A 22,652-nucleotide genomic window follows, 5' to 3' on the forward strand; every position below is an offset into this window, starting at 1 on the left:
TGAGTTTGGTTCTGGTTCGGTTCTGGTATGGTTCTGGTATGGTTCTGGAACGGTTCTGGCTCGGTTCTGGTACGGTTCTGATATGGTTCTGGTACGGTTCTAGTTCGGTTCTGGTTCGGTTCTGGTACCGTTCTGGTACCGTTCTGGTACCGTTCTGGTATGGTTCTGGATAGGTTCGGATCTCGTTCACTTTTGGTTCGGTTCTGGTTCGGTTCTGGTACGGTTCTGGTACGGTTCTGGTTCGGTTCTGGTTCGGGTCTGGTACCGTTCTGGTATGGTTCTGGTTAAGTTCGGATCTGGTTCGCTTTTGGTTCGGTTCTGGTTCGGTTCTGGTACGGTTCTGGTTTCGGTCTGGTTCGGGTCTGGTTCGGGTCTGGTTCGGGTCTGGTTCGGGTCTGGTTCGGGTCTAGTTCTGTTTGTTAGAGTTTGGTTCTGGTTCGGTTCTGGTATGGTTCTGGTACGGTTCTGATATGGTTCTGGTACGGATCTGGTTCGGTTCTGGTACGGTTCTGGTACGGTTCTGGTATGGTTCTGATTCGGTTCAGATCTGGTTCGCTTTTGGTTCGGTTCTGGTTCAATTCTGGTTCGGTTCTGGTTCGGTTCTGGTTTGGGTCTGGTTCGGTTCTGGTTCTGTTTGCTTGAGTTTGGTTCTGGTTCTGTGTGGATGAGTTTGGTTCTGGTTCTGTTTGCTTGAGTTTGATTCTGGTTCTGTTTGCTTGAGTTTGGTTCTGGTTCTGTGTGCATGAGTTTGGTTCTGTTTGCTTAAGTTTAGTTCTGGTTCTAATCACAACCCTAATCATAACCCTAACCCTAACCCTAACACTAACACTTATCATAACCCTAATCCTAACCCTAACCCTAATCATATCCCTAATCCTTCCCTAACCTAACTGTAACCCTAATCATAACTCTAACCCTAACCCTAACCCTAATCCTAACCCTAACCCTCACAACTCTAACCCTAACCCTTACCATAACCCTAACCCTAATCACAACTCTAACCCTAACCCTAATCCTAACCCTAACCCTAATCATAACCCTAATCCTAACCCTAATCATAACCCTAATCCTAACCCTAACCCTAATCCTAACCCCAACCCTAATCAGAACCCTAACCCTAACCCTAATCATAACCCTAATCCTAACCCTAATCATAACTCTAACCCTAACCCTAATCATAACCCTAAACCGAACCCTAACCCTAATCCTAACCCTTACCCTAATCACAACTCTAACCCTAACCCTAATCCTAACCCTAACCCTTATCATAACCCTAACCCTAATCACAACTCTAACCCTAACCCTAATCCTAACCCTAATCTTAACCCTAATCCTAACCCTAATCATAACCCTAACCCTAATCCTAACCCTAACCCTAATCCTAATCCTAACCATAACTCGAACCCTAACCCTAACCCTAATCATAACCCTAATCCTAACCCTAACCCTAATCATATCCCTAATCCTTCCCTAACCTAACTGTAACCCTAATCATAACTCTAACCCTAACCCTAACCCTAATCCTAACCCTAACCCTCACAACTCTAACCCTAACCCTTACCATAACCCTAACCCTAATCACAACTCTAACCCTAACCCTAATCCTAACCCTAACCCTAATCATAACCCTAATCCTAACCCTAATCATAACCCTAATCCTAACCCTAACCCTAATCCTAACCCCAACCCTAATCAGAACCCTAACCCTAACCCTAATCATAACCCTAATCCTAACCCTAATCATAACTCTAACCCTAACCCTAATCATAACCCTAAACCGAACCCTAACCCTAATCCTAACCCTTACCCTAATCACAACTCTAACCCTAACCCTAATCCTAACCCTAACCCTTATCATAACCCTAACCCTAATCACAACTCTAACCCTAACCCTAATCCTAACCCTAATCTTAACCCTAATCCTAACCCTAATCATAACCCTAACCCTAATCCTAACCCTAACCCTAATCCTAATCCTAACCATAACTCGAACCCTAACCCTAACCCTAATCATAACCCTAATCACAACCCTAACCCCAACCCTAATCTTAACCCTAATCCTAACCCTAATCACAACCCTAACCCTAATCATAACCCTAATCCTAATCCTAACCCTAATCCTAACCCTAACCCTATCCCTAAAATAACCCTAAACATAACCCTAACCCTGACCCTAAGCCTAATCATAACCCTAACCAAAAACCTGACCCTAACCCTAATCATAACCCTAACCAAAACCCTAACCCTAATCATAACCCTAACCCTAACCGTAACCCTAACCCTAACCAAAACCCTAACTGTAACCCTAATCCTAACCCTAACCCTAATCCTCACCCTAACCCTTATCCCAACCCTAATCCTAACCCTAACCCTAATCTTAACCCTAATCCTAACCCTAATCATAACCCTAACCCTGATCCTAACCTTAACCTAACCCTAACCCTAACCCTAATCCTAATCCAAACTCAACCCTGATCCTAATCATAACCCTAACCCTAATTCTAACCCTAACCAGAACCTTAACCCTAATCACAACCCTTACCCTTATCATAACCCTAACCCTAGGGTTAGGGTAAGAATGGTTTTGTAAAAGAATAAATGCACAAAAATGGGCAATTATAAAGCTTCTCATAAAAGCCCTGTATGGGTTTTCAACACACAAACAATTAGTTTTTGCAAAGTTAAGGTAAAATATATGGCTACAAAAGATCCTAAATTAAGATCTGTTCGGGAGTCGAAAGAGCCGGCTCTTCTTTGGGAGCCGAGTCAAAAGAGCCGGCTCTCTGAAAAGAGCCAATCTTCCCATCACTAAAGCACATGCTTACTACCATTTGCACTCTTAGATGCCCTTGGAACTATTTGTATTGTAAAACGTATCAATGTAAGTACTTCAGACCTGTACCATAGTGATAAACAGATAACACTTCAATTTGAATCAAGTAAATACCACTTGTATACTTTAAAACAGAGGGTCATTTCATTCCTTGTGGACTCAACATGACAGCATTTATACTTTTCAAGTAATTGATCTTAAACGCTTTCAGAAAATTAACAGTAGTAAGACTCACATATCCCTTCGAGCCACCAAATGGTATCATAACAATGGTGTATGCTGTTTTGTAATGACACAGCACAATTTATAATTTATTAGAAATGTATTCAAATTATTTCACGGACCCCATGCTATGGTTCGCGGGCCCCCAGGGGTCCCAGGACCCCACTTTGAGAACAACTGAGCTACAGTACGGTAATTGAGCTCTCAGCCTGCAGAGAAAGCTGTGAGGCACAGACCCCAAAGCTCTCTGCCCGACTCCACTGGTCACACTATAACTTACATATAAGACTCTTTGAATCAAAAGAGCACTCTACAAGGTTAATGTACCATAAAACTAGACAATATACCCCCGTTTTCTGTGAATGCATGATTATGAAGTAAAGGAGAAAAGATGTGAAAAAAGTTGCGCAGTGTGCAACGAATGTTAAGGAGTTGTTAAATCAAGTCATGTTATTGTGGGATGTGGGTGAATATAAATATAAACAATGTGGGTTCCCTACAAATCAGAAACGTTTAGCTTTGCAGGTCCTGCCCCCTAAAGTTTCCTGACCTTTATAGAGTGCAACCCCCCTGAGCAGGTACTTGTCAAGGGGTAGATCAAATACCCTGGAATTAAATTTCAGTGTGCAGGTATAAAACCCAGAGATCCTATATGTGAAAAAAAACCTGTGCTTATACTGCACAACTGTGCTGTCTACATATCAATACACAGATAGATTGGTAATTGGAGAGTACAGCATGTGAAGCTAGAAGCATTCAAACACTTTTCACCCATGCCTCATTCCAAGTAATCCAGATAAATGGGTACTCAGCTACTTTTGCAAATCCATTGTGTCTCCTTTAGTTTACTAGTAGCTTTCAGCTCTAGAAGCAGTTGCATAATTGCTGCTTAATACTATATTAAAACAAAAAGTATCTGCAACTGTTGTTTTAGTTATAGAAGTTAACATTTGTCCAATATCAGAGGTGAGATCACAGAAAATCTGATACTTGGGAACAAACTTTTCTACTTCTGAAACAAACAAGATCTGCAAATACAAAAGCATGAGCATAGCATGACCCCTGCTGGTACACCTGTGTATTGCACCTGCCTTTCTAAAAGCTTACATTTTTGTCCCATCCCCTTACAGTTAAAGCACTATTGTTCAAAATCAAGAAAGATAAAAAAAAAAAACTGTTGATTTTTATTTTCTCTTTGTCAAAAATCAAAATATATCACCAGTATGTTATCATGTCAAATGTTTGTTATCACAAGTACAATTTTTCATGACCTCTTTTCACAGCTGCAGTATGACAGTGTGTGTCAGTGTACATGTATTGAGTGTGCTGATATACCTTGTGACGATCTTTGGGGACAAGTCGGGACTGCGGCCCATACATTCCAGGGCGGTACAGTAGGATCCAACATTTGGCTTCAGACCAGCCTCTTCTAACAAGATGAACATGCGTCCAATCTGATTTAATGTGCCCTATAAACAGAGAGCGAGACAGCTGAGGACATTTAACAGACATACACACAGCAACGCTAATTCCAGAAATATTTTTGCTTATTCAAGGAGTTATTGGTTGGTAGGTAAAAGAAGAAAGAAAAACTAAAGTTGAACTTAAAAAAATTGGTTCCAGTCCTTTGTGTATCAGCTGGTGTGCCACTTTTGTTACAACTGCATTAAGATGTTCCTGGAATGTATTTTGAGTGAATACTGTAGGCTTAGTGAAGCACCAAAGAACAAAACAAGGTGCTACAATACTATGTACACAGAAAAACGTTCTGAAAAGGGTTTAACTGATTCATTTTCAACATATTACTATCGTACAATGGAAAAACTGTTAGCTGTCAATGAAAACAAAGACTGTGAAACAAATCATTCATCAAACACTGGTACATTACTCATTGACAAATAACAAATAATAACCCTAAAGAAGATTTTCAAAGCTTCTTCCTCTGTAATCACACTTACCTTCTTGGCCCACACCCTCATCATGATGTTGTAGACGTCTGTGTTCAGATGTTTTCGCCTGCTCATCACTCTGTGCTGGCTGACTAGGAAATGGTGAGCCTTTTCAATCTGCCCGGCAAACACACACGCCTCTAGGTAGGAATGGATGCTCATCTGGAGATCCCCACATGTGTTTCCTGCAGCGTCTTCCTGTTGGCACTCTGGTCTACTTGAAAACACTGACTGTCCTGCTTGTTGATTAAGCCTCCTCTCCAGCTCCTCCACCTCAGCCAGCTCTTTGGCCATTCTCTCTGCATCAGAAGCACTTTGCACTTTGCCCTCTTCAGCCTGCTTTTTCGTCTTCTTCTGTTTATGTTTATGTAACATGGCTGCTGTCCCTCCTGCAGCCGTAGAGGCACTGGAGGAAAAAAATGCATCCCGAGTCTCATCAGCTAACGTTTTGTCACTCCTGCTCTTCTTGATTGAGGGCCCAGTCTTTTTAGCTGTGGTAGAAATAGTCTTATGTGATGTTCCAGGGAGCAACAAGCTGCTTTTGCTGCCTTTGGCTTTGCCAGTAGATTTCTCTTTGACTTTCTTCAGTATATTCTGCTGTTTTTTAAGTTTGCTTGTCTTTTCCTTGGACAACTTTTCCATCCACCGGCTGGTTTGAGATTTAGGACCCGCCTTAGAAACAGTCTGCCCTGACTTCGTAATGTCAGTTTTCTCTTGGGGGCCACCTCTGAGAGCCTTACCTGATACACCACCTCTCCCAGAGGAAGGGGCTTTAACAAACTGCACCTTTGCATGACGGACATCTAGAACGACATCAGCTTGGAGTTGGTGGATCCTTGCCTCAAGCACTGGCAGACATAAAGAAATAGAGAAGGAAACATTAAGTGAGCAGTCTTTTTCAGAGTGACATACTGTGTGATGGCCTCAAGATTTTCCAGAAAACCGCAAATATTTTGATTCATTCTGGATCTTTTATTTTTCCATTTTATAAAAGTGTTTGCTTTTAGGGTTTAGTAGTTTTACCTGCTTACCTGCTGTAAATTGTACATTCTTGTCTGATCCTTTTAGTGTGTTACCCAGTTTGTTTCTTAACCACTCAACTTTATTAGCAGTAAAATATAGGATCTTATTCCACATATGAACTTGACCACATATTATAAAAGTGGAATAAAACTATATTTCCTTGACAAACTTATTAAGAAAGCAGCAACTCTCAATAAGAAAGTAACAACCTACATATATGGCCAGCTGCTATTGAATGATACAACTATTATTAATATTAAACATATCTGGGAAAAGGACTTTGATGTGGTGTAAAGTTTTGTACAGTGCCAAAAAAATGACTTGTTCATATGAATCACACAAAACACAATATAAGATAATTAATAATCTACACGTGACTCCTGAAATACGGAGTAAATATGATGATTCATTCATTGCACTATGTCGCAAATGTCAGAAACAAGTTGGCACATATTTTCCCTTAATGTGGTCGTGTCCTTTAATATCATCTGGTCTTCTGTCCAGACAGAAATTGAGAAATGTATTGGCATAAACAGAAATGTATTCAAAGCTATGTGTTCTTGGTGTTGGCTCCTTATCTGGTCAAAAGCCTGAATTGCTCAATATCATGTTGTACACTGCTCACTTTTCAATGCTTTAAGTCTGGCTTGATGTACTTGTCAGTATGGTATGACAATTATTATCTATTGTTCCTTACGAGAGGTTATCCAATGTACTGCAAGGAACCCTAGATGGCTTTATCAAAAAGTGGTCCCCCGACCCTAAGGGTGTATTTTGGCACTCAGTGGTTATCAATAACCTGCACTGGAATAGACCAAGCGTCAACCTCCTGCCGCAAGAATTGAAGCCAATGCAGAAGCGTAAAAAACTTTTACGTAAAGAACTTTTTCGCGGCAATTTCGACGATATTAAGATTACGAGTTTTCGAATTATGAGAGGCACAGCTGACTTGATTGACAGGCGGGGGACACTGTAGCTGTTGGCTAGGAGGCTCAAAACCTGCCTCTTTACCATGACCAGATTTGGGTTGACTTCAGCATATCCAATATGGTTCCCGCTGACGTTTGGTTTCAAAACAGAGCTTCAGAAACGGATGGATGATGTTACGGATACTATGTCCATTTTTCATACAGTCTGTGGAATAGACTGAGATTTCTTTTTCTTGAAATCAATTATGTAATACTACAATATCTCCCCCTTTTTTAGTGTGTTTCTCTTTTTGTCTGTGTTATTTTTGATTTATGTGAAATGTCTTAATTATCCATGTGTATTTTCTGTATGTACTTACGCAGTGTAAGAAGTGTAAGAAGAGGGAATTAAACAAACATAAAATATTCTAAAATTGATGTACCTCTTTCTGCATGCTGATCTCCCAATAAAAAATATTGTAAAAAAAAAACGGATCTCATTCCATTTTTATTTGTGTTTATTTTGAACTAATTTCTAAATTAAATATCAAATCTGTCATCTGTATGTTACTGTGTCTTGTATACTTTATATTCTTAGACTCCTCTTAACATAAGTCCTTCGTGGGATTAATAAAGTTGTTTGCTCAGTGCTTTGTGGATAGTGAATAAGCACAGTTGGGCTGGAACAACTAAATTTGTCATATAAAACCAAGTCCTTCAGTGAAAATACAATAAAAATGATGGTGACAAATTATAATTGCAAAATGGAGGTCAGAAATATGACAGCATGACAACCTGCTGTCTACATCAACATACCATCTAACAACTGGTTCTGTTCCAGTACACGTTTCTTCCCGTCCTCTGCTTTTGGGGTTACAAATGCAACATTTCTTCTTTGAAACCGAAAGGGAGTTTCTGAAAAACATAAACAGTTATTATATATCACAGGAATTATAATTATGTCAAAATAATATCTGTTAATAAAAAAAATTATCAAATAAGACTGTATTTAAAAATGTAAACAAGAATGCTACTTTTTACTTCAAGATAGCAAAATCTACCTCCTGAGTTCAGACAGCTTGCAGTGTTCCAAAAATGACCCAAAAGGAAAGGATTAAGGTAAATTCATGCTAGTTGGACTGCTCTGAAAACTTAATCCACTCCCTGCAAAAACCTGTTAACCGTACAACACGTGTCCTCAAAAACAGGTGTTTCAAAAGTGTGGGTCGGGACCTCCTGGGGGGTCGTGAGACACATATGGGGGTTGGTGAGATGTCTTCCAAAATGTTTTTTTTTAAAGTTATTTAAAAAAATATATATTATTATTATTTATTTTAGTTTATTTACCATGTTTTCTTATGTTTATCTTCCTTTTTGTTTGTACTGTTAATTATTATTATTTCTTTATTATTATTATTATTATTTTTTTTGTATTTTTTTTTTCTTCTTTGTTGGTTTTGTGTTACTCATATGTAATCTGTTAACCTGTGGTGAACAAAGAAATACTGAAAAAATGCAATAATAAAATTTGAATGAAAAAAAGTTATCTTAATTAGTACATTTTACCCATTATAGCAAAAAATATCGACAAAAATAGTAGCTAAACTGGAATTAAACCCTTAAAAATAGAAAATGTAATGAGTTTTCTGTCTTTCTTTTTGCCAGATGACTCCTAAGTTCAGGGTTAGTGAACAGTTATTTATCAAAAGCATCAGTAGCAGTAGATTAATTCATAACAGCACAGGAAACACAGCCACATGCTCATACAGGAGGGCTATTTTTTTGCAGACCAGCTGAATGAAGCCACATTAAATGACTTTGAGGGACAGTAGGGGTCGAGAGTCTTTGGCACCTATATTTTGGGGGTCGTGGGCTCAAAAGTTTGGGAACCCCTGCTCAAACACAACATCCCCATGCTGGACTCAATATATAATAAATCATCTTCACTAGCTCTTACAAACGTAGCAAAGCCGACCCACACGTGTTCTCACAACTTTTCGGCATATCATACAATCAATAAACATGTTAGCATAATAACATTTAACAAAAGACTCATGGGTAGGCTGGTTGAACTTGTCCATCACACAGTGGTTGGACATATTATGTGAGACAGTCTCCTTCGACTCACCTGATATTCTTCTGACTGCACCGTTTCTCACAGTCACACACACCTGGCAGCAGTCCGGAAAAGACACGCGAACAGCACACCTTTCAAATAAACTACGACGACTCAGACATTTAGCAAAGGCACATACTCTGAGAAGTGACATGTTGACATGTAATAATCCATAACCGCGTTACTACCGAGCACTAGGCAGCCATCTTAAATAAGACCAAGGTAGTCGCACGGAGCGATCGTCGAAGAGTAAGGCATTGCTAGTAGATCACAGATAAATCGATAATCGTGTGCTATGAAGGTGTGCGATTTAGGATTTAATTCATTGTGTTTCAATAAAAGTCAGAGATGTGGATGACTTGTGAGTATCTAGGTCATACAAAGTTAAATCAGGATATTGTTCCATATAATGATTTGCCAATGAGCTATCCATACCGAGTGAAACAGGAGTTCTGGCAAAATGTATGCATTGTGGAAAGGTAATTTATTGCCTAATTAGCAAATAATAAAAAGCCAAAAATGAACCATGGAATATGAATTGGCACATCTTGAATTGCAAGATTTTGTATGAGCATTGCATATTAACAAATCGTGAAAAACTTACCAGTTAGTGATAAAGCTCGAATTTGATCTATTATAATGGCTGAGCGCAAAATGAAGACAAAAAGTTGTTTATGACAGAATACCATGCTTTTCTATTTGGTCTTTGGAACCAATTTTGTTTTTAATCCTTCAAGCAATGAAAAACAACAACTTTCCAATTTGTTTTGATTGACATCTGAGTATTTTTGGCTCCTCTTTTTGTCATTCCAGCCCTAAAAATGTACCTTAGATTTGATTTAGGGCACAGCTCAAGGCAGGTGAAGTGTTACTGCACAACAACAAGTTTTAGCTATTACCCAAATTATTTTGGATTGATAATGATGTATTTTTGTCTCTTTCTTCAATACATTATTGGTAGAAAGCCAATTAATTACTATCTGTTTCTAAAAATGTTTTCCTTATCCTCTCTGTCTTTAGTGCTGTTATGTCTGTACATCTATTCATCACAGAGGTTTTAGAATGGATGATGACCTACTTTTGTCCTACAGGAGGCAGTCTCATCACAATAAATCCAAGTAGAACGAGAACTGGAGGTCAACCCAAAGAAGACCAAGGTGAAAATGAGTCCCACAATGGTACAGTCAAATGTTTTATATCAGATTTGTTAATTTTGTTATGATGTTTATAAGAATTTGAGGATAAAACTTACCCAGGCACATTAGTGTAATTTAGAAACATTATCAAGCTCATGTTCACCACAATATTCACTGCAAATTATTACTCCAGCACTCAATATAACTTCCTTCTCTAGATTTTCATTTGTTAAACCATGAATATTTGTTGCTCGGCACGCTTTTTTTTTACTGGACCTTCAACATTATTGTAGAGTTCTTATAATGTTTCATGCTTGGTTTGTAAGTTCAGAAGGTGCCACAAAACATCACACACTTTTAAATGTGTATATATCGTTCAAAAACTGTGCACCACTTACTTTTTACAGTTATTATTACATTGGATACAAATGTATAAGTAACTGAAGCAAACACAGTGCATGAGCCTGCATGGATCCTTATTCAATCTGAAAGTAGTTGAATACACAGGCTACTGACACTTATGCTTACTTTACCCCAGTACTCATTTATGTTTATTGACAATGGCTTTCTTCTCTTGGATAACTCTTGATTTCAGACTTCTTATGGTAAAAATTGACTGTGAATCAGCTCCAAGTTGATAGTTAAGACTAAATGTATCTCATTCACATCCTGTATACTCTCTGACCCCAAGCAGCCTCAGCCTCCCCTTGTCAGGCACCCATAAAGCATTCTTAAACACTCTAGCGGGCCTTTTTTGTTTCGGCAGGCTGGAGGTTAACACAAGCACTACTTGACAGAAAGAGAGAGGGTGGGGGTTGATGGGGGGACAGAGAGGGAAATGAGGTCCAGGCAGTACATCTTTTCTCAGTGGAGGCAGTGGCTGAGAGCACAGCGGTGGGTGTCTGCTGCTGAGCTGTAGGTGAGGATCAGGAGGTGTTTGTTGCCACGGTTCACGAGCAGGGCCCCTTGACAGCCTCGTTTGATGTGGCTGGCCCCTGTCGGCGGCTGGCTCTTTGCGCTGGTGTGACAGTCATTGCCGGGTGAGTGACTGTCAATGCCCCGGCCGACAAAAGAGGAGAAGACAGGCATTCATGGGGCCTGATAATGGCCAGGCTTGGACAAGGCTGCCATTCTCATACACTTTGATCATGGGGATTCTTTTGCACACCTTTGTAGGGGCTCCCTATTTGTTTAACAGATGGAGAGAGGGCTGTTTTTGATGGAGATACTTCTCTCTGAGATGCTTGTGTTGGTAAATGTCTTTGGCATGTGTTTGTGTGTGCGTGTGAGTCTCTTGTGTGTTCCTCTGCATCACTTACAGGGAATTAGTGACCTGTCACCATGTGGAAAAAAACACTTCTTAAGAAACTTTCTTTAAAGGCTCCCTCTACTTAATTGACATCTGAGACGTCATACTGTATATTAGCTGAATTTGAAAACCTTGCTAAACTTTCTCTTTCAAATTACACTTTTGGTCATGAGCCAAGACTCACAGAACATTAGCAATTTATACCATCTGCAGCAAACTTCTTAAAAACTGATACAAACACTAATTACAAAATATTAGTCATCATATTATTCACTTTACATCCATTACAGTCCATTATGGGACTGACATCAGAGTGATCCTTCAGGCCTTTACTGGATACTGTGACTCACACAGCTCTTACAGGATTCCCCCCAACAAGCATTTTAGGATGCTTTCAATTAGTGTCTGTTATAATGTCTCAAGATGTGTCACAGTGCAATTTGTATCCGATCAGAGTAGATTTGAGGAGTGATGTATACTTGAGACTTCTTTAAAGCTAGGTCAATCTAAACAGTCAGTGAAAAGCTACTGCACTTTTAAGGAGACTACAGAAATGCTGAGTCAGCAAAGATTTGTAGCGTCAAGGATGGAAAAGTGCTTCTCCCATCCTCACCACCATCATCACGTTCAGTCCGTGTCCTCTGTTTTCTGCTTTTCTGATCTCTCAGATTAGCAGTGCGCGGATGTTAAATCACCCCTGACAAGTCACATTTTTTTCATCAAACAATATCAGTCATTTGGATCTCCAGCTCTTGCTTTCCTGTGAAGAACTGGGAGGCGGAATCTCTCAGAACTCTCTACAGCATCAGATAGACGACCCACTTATCATACTGCCGCTGACAATAGACAATGGTCACGAAGCAGGATATGCAAAGGACCATGTTGTCAGTGGAGCTGAGTTGGAGTGGTCTGGTCAGTTCCTTTAACCACGTCCGGATGTTTGTCAGCCAACCACAGCTCACACAGCTTAGTCGTTTCCAGCACACCTGTGCTGGGACTAACACAGCAACAAGCAGTGCCTGACATGCTGAAAGGATAAATTGCATAATGGCTGAAATTATAGAAATGTACTTTCCATGAATAATATATTTGAGATAATTTCAGCATGTGAGTGTTGTACATCAGTGCAGCTCAGCTTCAAAGAAAAAAAGTAGATAGCAGAATATCTGGAAACACTTTCATTTAAAGAAGGTAAACAAACACAAAGAGACCAGTAGGTTTCAGATGAGACGAAGGTCAGTACACATAAAAGCACCAGGTCATGGGTGAGCTGCTAAAACACATTTACAAGAGCAAGGGAGAGAAAGAGGGGGACAAGGACTTAGAAAGCAGGCAAAACAATTAATAATAGGGAGCTATTACTGAGGGATTGTCAGTGCTAGGAGGGAGGTCGGGTTTCAGACCCTTTTGAAGACTTTGATGGTACAAAACAGGCCTCATTATAGAGATATTATCTCTATTCATACACTTACAGAGCCGCTTGGATTCCTGCTGGGACAGATTAGGTTCCCCAACTTGAGAACATCCTCCTTGGGTGCCTGGCTCACAGAGCGGTGTTCTAAGCTCAAGGCACACCCACATTGCACGACTTAGCTCAACTAAACTCCGACTCTAGTCAGGGAAAAAAGAACCAGCGTGATTCATGGATTTCCAACATGCACTGGGCTAATTGTGATAGCTTGGGATCAGACTAAGGTTTAGAAAGCCAGATCAAGCATCTATTTTAGCCATGCTGGCAAAAAGGCACTAGGGATGACAATATGGGCTCATAAGCAGTCTGCTTGTGACAAAATATTTCTAAAACTCATATGTTTTTAGCTCAAGTTTAGTTTAGTTTAGTTTATTAGTTTATTTGACAGGGACCATGCACAACACAACCGCTGAGCCAGAGCTAGCTAAAATAAGCTCATTTACATCTGTGGTCCCTGGGCAGGAAGATCTAAACTAAGATCTAAGCTATTAGCTAAATGCCCCATCATTGTCTCTAAGAGCTTCTAGCATCAGATGTTTCTGTTTCTGATCTGCCATAAAAAGTTAAGCAGTGGATTTAAACTGAAATTAGCTTAACAATCGTAAACTGCCTAAGCTTGAACTGGAAATTAAGGTGTGACAGACTTTAAACTATGCAAATTATAGTTTTCAATGCCAAAGCTGCTTACTGTAACTTTGAAAGAGATTGCACTTTACCTCATTTCACAAAGAAACACATTATGCTTGTTTCTGCTCAAGCACTGAGCTCAGAGCCTTAACATTTGCTTCCAAGACACCACAAAGCAATCTGCAGCCACATCTGACACTCACATGAGGCCCCAACTTTGTTGTTGACCTCAGGGACCAATCAGATTTTTGAGAAGTTACAGTACATAGAATGATTGTATGATTTCAATTATAGGAAACTTCAGCAAAGTAAGGACGAATCCAAACATCATGGATTGGTTTGGTTAGTTTGCAAGTGTGTTTGGCAGGTGACACCACTACAGAAATCATAGTTTGTCTTCCATAAAATGTAATAGTCCAAATATTTTTTTATTTAGAGAGAGATATAAAAACTTATTGTGCTTTGAGCAGAGGAAAAGAGTTAAACAATGGAAAACATACTTGGTGTTTTATTTAAAACGGCAACCTTGTGATAAAAATGTCTACCATGGCTGGTTGGAATACATTTCCCTTCTTCATTTATACACAGACACCTTTGACAAATAACCATTTAAAGCACCTGTGGGGAAGAGTTTGTTGTGATCTTGGAGCCCGCTGTAGACAAAGCAGTAGCTCTTACTTATATGATGATTTTGTTGGGTATCTGGATGGTACATATGTAAGAAGTTTTTTTTTAACAATAAATCTCACCCTTCTTTATTTTACAGTCAAATGTATCACATGTGGAGAATCTTTGCCTCGGAAAATGTGAAACAAGGCTGTTTGGGCTTCGTGTTGTAAATTATTTTGTTTGAAACTTACTCCACAGTTGCCATTTCAGACATTCAGATCGTCGTCCATCTTTATGCCAATTGCCTTGTTTGCTGTTGTACATCAAAATTAGGCATCAATATTATGAAGGTAAATATGTTGCAAAATGCACAAGCTTGTAGACTGTAGATGTGAGAACCTGCAGAATACGATTTGAGAACTTGTGGATCAAAAATCTGAACTTGCATGTTTCATTTTTCACTTGTAAAAAAAATGCACACACATGTGAGCTGAATTTGAAGTAACAGAAAAAAACTACATAGGAGCTTGTGGAAAAAATGTGAACTTGTATTTTGAAAATTTTCAATTGTACAAAATATTCATACATCCATGTTCTGAATGTGAAGTCAGACAAAAAATATTCACACATGCAGATTGATAATTACGACCACAAGTCTACAAGCTTATATTTTTCAACATATTTACCTTCATACAATATTGATTACAGACTGCTTCATATAAAAACCCTCACAGGAGCTTCAACAGAATTGATTCTGAACATTTGAATAATACATAAAAGCTTTACTGTTTTTAATAGACAGATTCAATTTCTATAAAGTGAGCTGTGAGTTTATTTCTCTTGCAATAAGCACATTTGTCAGACTACTGTCTCTACTTGACTGTAAGAGATAAAATAAGAGGCACAAATTCCAATGTATCTTTAATTACTATATCCAAATTCAATGGGATATCAAAACATTGGCTTTTTTTCTTTATAGTGAGCTTGAGAAATTTTACTCCTTCAGACCAGAAACCACGTCAGCTGTACTTTGTCACGAGTGCCATCTTGTGCAAGACAATATAGCTCCCTTGGCCTCACATATTCCCTTAAATCATCTCATACTTTTGTTTATCATGAAGCATTGCAGCCAACATTCAAACATCTTGTATAATTTTCAAGAACTACTACTTCCTATTACACTTCGAATGGGGAGATGGAGCCCAACTCTGTTACTCTGCCAAGCCTGCAAGCACTCAGATGTCCCGAAAATTATTTACATGTTGGGATTCTCTTGAAGATGGGGAAGGAGCTTCATACAACACTAACAGAAAACACATTCCCAATATGTTCCGTCCCTCTCTCTGAATCCCACTAGTTCAAGTGATGTTGGTTGCGGGTGAAAAGTATCCTACGCAGATTTAACTTTCAAGGGCAGAGTCAGGAGGAGAGTGAAGACAAGTTAAGACCGGAAAGCCAGCAGAAGTTCACAGACACGACAGCGTGGTTTAATTGAGGGTGAAAGAGGGTGATTTTTACGAAGGGCCCACATAGATCTATGCTGAAAGTAGCTTTGATGAGGAGCCTGGTGAGCACCAAAGACCTGAACATACCATCAGGTAGACAGGAATGGCTCGGGGGAGTTGGGGGGGCTGGAGCTGGGAGTAGGGAGAAAGAGATGACTGGTCTCTTTCTCACAGGTTTATATGATGGTAAGGTTTAAATGGGGTCTAGGGGGACAGCGAGTCTCAGGGGCAGTTAACGAGCTAAAGGTTGTGAAGTGACTGTCACCCTCTTTGAGCACTTACACCTCAAACACACTTCAGCACTGGACAAGCTTTGCCTCCGGGTGGTATACGTAATTGAAACAGTGACTCTTTTAAAAAAGGAGGTCAATGCCACCACTAACTGGACAGCCCCTTTTAAGAACTTCTGCATCTCTCTATCCTTCTGATATTTTAACATTGTCAGTCTCTTTTTTTATGTAAATGAAAAAAGAAGATTTCAGACATTTAAACCTTTTTGATTTCAAATAGAGTTGATCTTTACTTTTAATTTGATACATTGGTATGGACGTATGATGTAAATTTTATCCAGGATATTTTCTGAAGCTAACTTCTCCTCTGTGGTCCCCAGACAATAATTCTAGGCGTCTGTTGTAGCTAAAAGTTGCACAGAACACTGACATTAGATATGAGAGCATGAGTTAAGGTTGAGAGATGAAATCTGCAGCCATATTATAATGTGCACTCATCCAGATATCTGTATTTTACAGATCAATTAAAAGCGCAATTGTTGACTGTAGATAGTAGGTTCTGGGAATACTTAGGCATTCAGCAAATGCTAGCTACTTTTGCCTACCACATGGACAATTTTCTTAAATGCTGATGTTGGTTCTGAGATACATCGATCAAATCTTCACTTTTCTCACTGCAAACTGCAAGCGTTTCTGTCCAAAAATATTGTATTCCGATGCTCCTCAGTAGAAAGAAACTTTAAATTTACTGTGCAGTTATCAGTGTTGGGCATCTTCTCTTTTAAAGCTCCTGTGAGGAACTTTCAGTTTGTGTTGATTTTGGCACCCTCTCTGGACAAAGTCATACCTCATCTCTTCTCTGACACCATCCTTTGCATGCAAAAGAAATATTTCCTGGTTAAAAACCTCATTCACCTTGCTTTTTAAAGTAAAATCAATGTGAAAGAAAAAAAGCTTTCTTCAGTGGGCTGTAAGTTATTTTGTCCAACAGCCCCCCACCACAGCGTTGACGGAGATTAGAGAGAAACTACAGTTTGGGGGTAGTCACTTGTGTTGCTGAAGGTCCCGTTTAATTTTTTAGGTTATACAGAGGCTTTACTTTTAATATCAGTCTGTTTCCTAACCTAACCCATTAAAAACTCCTCACAGGAGCTGTAATGTAAGAAACACAGAAGTATAGCTAGAGGGAATATGGTTTTCCTTTGTGACGTTCAGTAAAGTCTCCAATGTGCAGTTTATCTGCAGCTGTGTAGAACTTTCTGGTACCACCTATTTTCGTAGAGATAGCAATCGGTGTGGTAGTTAAGCTCAGCCTAGGAAAATTTTCATAGTTGGCAAATCTCAACGATCTGCCTACAACCGACTTGTGGACTTTCACAACCTCTCTCTGTTGCTTGTTGTCTTAAACTGAGATGTCTTCTTAATCAAACCAGCACCCCACAATGTTAATGTACTGAATAATATACTCCTGTTTTCTTTGAATGCATGATCTAATGAGGGAGAAAAGCTGTGAAAAGGTTGCTCCGCCACAGCTGCTAAACAGTTGCTTGCACTCAAATTTTCAATCCTGTCAGATCGCGTGCAATGAGTGATTGTGGCGGCTGCATTAGCGGTGGTGATGGCACATGTCTTGATGGAGCCTTGGAGAGATTATAGAAACCAAAATATTAAAAGTTTATCTTTTGTTAGACCTGAAAAGGTCTTCCTGGGATTTTTTTACTCAGTCAGATATCATAAGAAACATGGGGAACTTCTGGAATGATTCACATTATTGTTGGCAACAATGATGTATAATATCAAATATCAAAGTTTAAAAGTCACCCCTGTTTACTGGAATGGGTTGGCAAAGTTTTAATGTCTAGCTCTAGTTAGGTTCACTTCACGGCTTGTAAAAAATCAGACAGGAGTGTGGGAAGTCACAGTGAAGGTGTTGTTCATTTCCGTTCTGCCCTCCCAGATTAAACGGCGAAGATCAGAGAGGGCTGAAATATTAACAAAGGTGATCAGGCTTCATCTGGACTAACTCCACCGGCACTCCTACAACCTGCTCTGTGTTTGTAGTCGATTGATGATTCAAACCAGCAGCCATAAAAAAAGAAAGGCTTCCTTAATTTGCCCCATGTGGTTAGGGAGAAGTAAAGAGAAGGGAAGGTGTCAAAAAACGTCTCCTAGCTGGCTTAGCGGACAGTAATGGAGCCAATTCGACTGAAAATGCTTCACCGTTCACATCAATTGGAGACACTCGAGGTCATGGGATAAGAAGGGGATGTAAAGTCTTTCCAGGTGTCTGTGACCAAAAAAGGGGGAAGAAAAATATAGAGGAAAAAAAACCCTCAGGTGAATTCATAGACTTGTTTCTTAGAGAATAAACTTTTGGAGACAGAAAGAGGACGGTGCTTTATGGAGGCTTTCTCATTTGTTTGAAATGTTTATGAATGAGTGCAGTGGCCCCACCCCCCCTCCACCCTTCTCCTTTCAAGCCCCTAGATGCTGGCCCTGCCCAGGATAAAATGCAGGACAGCTCAGCTCAGTGCCTTCACAGAGGAGAGGACTGACTGACTGACTGCACACAGCAGAGCGTGATGCCATTCACTGACTGCTTCACTGCCCCGTGCTGGCTGACACACACCCGCTGACTGCCGCTCACTCTGACACTTCCAGACACACTCTCACTGCCTCTCTCTCTCTCTCTCTCTCTCTCTCTCTCTCTCTCTCTCTCTCTCTCTCTCTCTCTCTCTCTCTCTGTCGCAAACACACCAGCACTCTCTCCCTCCCATACTCACTCACTTGCTCACTCCCTCTCTCTTCCTCTCAGTATCACACACTCACACATACACACACACACAGTCACTCATTCAACTCCTTCTCAGCCACGGGTCAGCAGCTCAGACAGGCACCTTGTTTCTATTCAGCTGGAAAGAGTAGAGCATCGCAAGGTGCACACACATACTTGCAAACACTCACACAAAAACACACATATCCATACACACTTAGAGACACACACTCAGACACACATGCGCATCCTCATACATCCCAGGACTTTATCTGTGGTACTGGAAAGAAGACCTCAGTCCAAGGAGGAGAGCAAACAGAGAAAAAGGAGGACACCAAAGAGGAACTTCTAAGGATGGATTCATGAAACACTCTTTGAAGAAGGACAAGCAGAAGTAAAAACTGAAGATGACTACTGGAGAAACTCTTACAACCTTTTTACAGTAGGAAGGCCTGCTTTCCATCCAACACAGAGATCTGGAACATCAAGAGGATCTGTTTTGAGAACCTTTACCAACCCTTCAGACTTCAGGACTCGCACTCTCCTGTCATCCCTCCACTGGGAACATCTCCCTATCATCAGCATGCCTACAGCTTGCACAAGGTGCACCTTGGGAGTCTGACCCACCATGTGCAGATGGACGCCGTCCGTAGCTCATCTCTGTCCTGAGCCTGCCCTCGGCATTGCCACTGCTGGGCGACCTTTTCCCCTGCCCAGTGCAGCCTCCCTGTGCCTGGCATGCCTCACCCTGCTCCTGGTCACCTCCGGCACCGCCACAGGGGCCTGTCCGCCTGGGGTAGGGCATGAACCCTTACAGGTGCTGGCGAGTGGCATCAACTGTTCATGGACATTGGAGAGGCACACTCGCAGTTACAATCACCTAGAGGGCGACGTCCGACTACGGCGACTCTACTCTGCCAACAAGTTCTTCCTCTGCATTGACAAAACCGGCAAGGTGGACGGCACGCGGCGGAAGAACTACGCAGACAGTAAGTAGCTGGCACAGCTGAGTTCTTTATCTCAAATGGGTGTCACTGAGCAGGCAGGATCCCCTGTGACGTTTTCACTTGAGTTTTTATAGCTGGACTTTCTTATCTCTTAACTTTTATTGCAGTTCATAGGGATATCCCATGTTCCAACAGTGCTGAGTTATTTTTGTTGTTTAGAGTGTGAGAGACGTGTTGCTAGGTAAAGAGGGAATACTCTAGAGTGGAATAAAGCTCCGCATGGGACAGACAATACAGGAAAGCTGACTTGAGGAGAGACATTGAGCATCAGTTGCTGATGCAAATTAAGTTTGGAAAAAGCTTCAATGTGAGTGGGGGATTAACTTGTCAAAACTGTGTTGAAAGTGCATCCATTGTAAGTAACAGCTGTACATGCTTCTGCAGCAAATGTTGACAAGGGTTCATGTGTGTTGTGCACAGTTTGATTAGTCATAAGTACCGAGACTGCAGATTTAAAGTGCTGCCAAAAAAACAGGTAATAGTTTTTGGGGCTTTTGGTGCTTTCTTTTCCTAGCAACCATGCACCCAAACGGAATCTCTGTGTAGAGTCTCTTGCTTGTTGCTCTACTTCACACCTTACATCATACACAGTATCTATCCTCTTTGCGCCAGACAGTACTTCCCAAAATGATCACTTTGTCGAGCATGCAACAAAGCAGTTCCATTTTAAACCGCATGCATTTTTGTTGTTGCAAATCTTGTGGAGTGAACATCATCTGTGGTCCAGGGATACCTAAGAAGAGTAGCTGTGCCTCTGCAGTATGTCAATCAACGTGTGCTCTTTCAGATGCCTGACCAGGTCAGATGTGCAGACTCTGGTCATGATCTGACCTCCCCTCTCCATTAGTCACCAGCTGACTGATGAACTGACTGGATAGCTTTCAGAGAAATCTTTGCCTTTGAGTGTAATATTTATGCATTTAGGCGTTAATGCCTTTTTCTATGAGTGTGTGAGTCAGAGTTTTTCCATGCAGCTACTGGGGGCAGGAGCAGCTGCTGCATCCAGCCACTGTTTCAATAAGCTCCAAGCTGCAGACTGGATGACATTTGTTAACCTGCTGGGATTAGTCACCTGGCACAATCTTGAAAAGCCACACATGCTGTTAGAAATTCAAGTTGAGATGAATTATTACACAGTAAAATGTGGACCTGTGAGCTTATCCCAGTTGGGATATTATTCCCTCATATTAGTTGTAATATATGTCAGCTACCATAATAAAGTGTTATGCCCAGGCTTTACTTAAATTTCACACTTCAGAGATCATGCTGGAAGAGTGGTAGCAAACCCACTGTGCTAGCATGGGGGGAGTTTGAATTGAAAGTATTTGGAGTCTTTGGAAAATGCCTAAGGATTGTGCAATGCATGCTTATTCTTTCCATAGTTGTGTCATTAGTGCATAGGTGGCTGCTTTAGCTCTCCATAAAAGGGTAAAGTCCCCTTTAATGTAATGTCCTCATATGATTCAGCCATCGTCTTCTCATTTCCTTTGGTGGAAAGAACGATTCTCTCTGTGCTCACACAGAGCGAGGGTGTGTACCTGCACCCTGAGCTGAGCGCAGTGCCAAACCTGTGGTCATGTAGACCTTGTGGTCAGTCTGTGGTTGCGCCTTACAGAGAGGCAGATCTGGTTTAGGGTTGTTTTGAGGTCTGATTCTGTTTCTTTGTGAGGCTACCAATCAGACTCAAAGCCTCCTGACCCTGACCAGCTCTTGATACTGATATGGTTGCCATGCTATAGAATAGAGTGGCAGGACAAGCAGAGAGAGTGGTACATTTTTAATGGCAGGAGCAGTGACAAAGATACTGGGGTGCAACATCAGAGTCTCACATAAAAGCTTTCTTTTGTAAAACTAAATATGTTTTAAAATATATTTTATAATTTGAGTGAAAAACTAAATAGAATAGTGTCATCGTTGTAAAAAAAATTGATATGTATTTATCTTATTTGTAAAGGGACTGTGTACAACAATTAAAGCTGCTTTGAGGATTTTTTTACTGACCATGAAACAGAAAAAAAAGACTATTGATACCTCTTAATAAACTTCGAAAGCAAACCAGACCATATGCGTGATTATTCATTATTTCTATGTAGTTTGTTAGAATGTTCAGAATGGCTAACATGGGGCTAGGTGTCAAACAGAGTAAGAGGCAACATGCTGCAGAAACAGACTTTGTATTTGGTGAGTGATATGTTTGACAGACAGACATACATACAGACAAACAGACAGACAGAGAGCAGAGAGCGGGGAAAGACATGCAGCAAATGGTTAAGGCTGCGTTTTAGAACATGTGACCGCTGCGACAAGGGCTATAGCCTCTGTATATTGAGGGCGCACACTTAAACAGTAAGGCCAACAGCGCCCCTGGTTATTTCTCTATACTGAATTTTAGTGCCAATTATTAGATCGGATTTTCTGTGAAAAACCTGAATCAATATTAAGCAGTCACCTGAAAGTGGCTATGTTTAAAACTCTGCTGGTAAAGTTTGGCAAAGACATGGAGAGGTATTTTAAGATAACTTTCTCTGACATAATGTTTTGGTCTCATGCCTAATGCTGGGGCAGGATTAACAAACAGGTGTCAGCTTTTTTAATGAAATATTTTTTTAGACAGAGAAAGTCTCTAACCAGAGCTTTGCCGGGTAAAGGAGTAACATGGCTATGAAAAGTAGGCTATTTAATGTGGCAATTGTGCATATTTACATTATTCAGACATTTATTGGGAAAAATGAGCACATATCATGACTCCCTGGGTTGTGACTGGTAGCCTTATACTTGTACATCTGGTCACCTTTTGTGAGCTAACTTTCAGATTTCACAAAGTTTTGTCGTTGTTAGGTTACAGTTAATCATTTTACATTGCTACAAATTAGAGCTGTCACAATATACTGGTATTGATGATAAATATTGATATTGTAGTACAAATAATCATAC

The 22,652-nt window shown here is 40.4% G+C and overlaps 2 protein-coding genes across 3 annotated transcripts in view; one reads left to right on the plus strand and one right to left on the minus strand.

The window, feature by feature from the left end:
• Positions 1 to 9,291, minus strand: part of polrmt (polymerase (RNA) mitochondrial (DNA directed)) — a 68,337-nt gene extending 59,046 nt beyond the window's left edge. The window contains exons 1-4 of the mRNA XM_034708833.1: positions 9,064 to 9,291; positions 7,752 to 7,850; positions 5,014 to 5,852; positions 4,391 to 4,524 (exon numbers count right to left, since the gene is read on the minus strand). Coding sequence (XP_034564724.1) covers positions 4,391 to 4,524; positions 5,014 to 5,852; positions 7,752 to 7,850; positions 9,064 to 9,205 — 1,214 coding nt within the window. The 5' untranslated portion in view covers positions 9,206 to 9,291. The remainder of the gene's footprint in view (positions 1 to 4,390; positions 4,525 to 5,013; positions 5,853 to 7,751; positions 7,851 to 9,063) is intronic.
• fgf22 (fibroblast growth factor 22) overlaps positions 9,272 to 22,652 on the plus strand; it is a 43,394-nt gene continuing 30,013 nt past the window's right edge. The window contains exons 1-2 of one of the 2 annotated variants that reach the window (XR_004634812.1): positions 9,272 to 9,412; positions 10,143 to 10,229. Coding sequence is in view for 1 of the 2 variants with exons in the window: in XM_034708834.1 (XP_034564725.1) it covers positions 19,340 to 19,700 (361 nt within the window). In the remaining variant the exon portion in view is untranslated. Of the gene's footprint in view, positions 9,413 to 10,142; positions 10,230 to 19,250; positions 19,701 to 22,652 lie in introns of those variants that run through there. The other variant, XM_034708834.1, reaches the window with a different exon arrangement.

The sequence above is a fragment of the Notolabrus celidotus genome, chromosome 2 (genome assembly GCF_009762535.1).
Source record: "Notolabrus celidotus isolate fNotCel1 chromosome 2, fNotCel1.pri, whole genome shotgun sequence".
Lineage (NCBI taxonomy): Eukaryota > Metazoa > Chordata > Actinopteri > Labriformes > Labridae > Notolabrus > Notolabrus celidotus.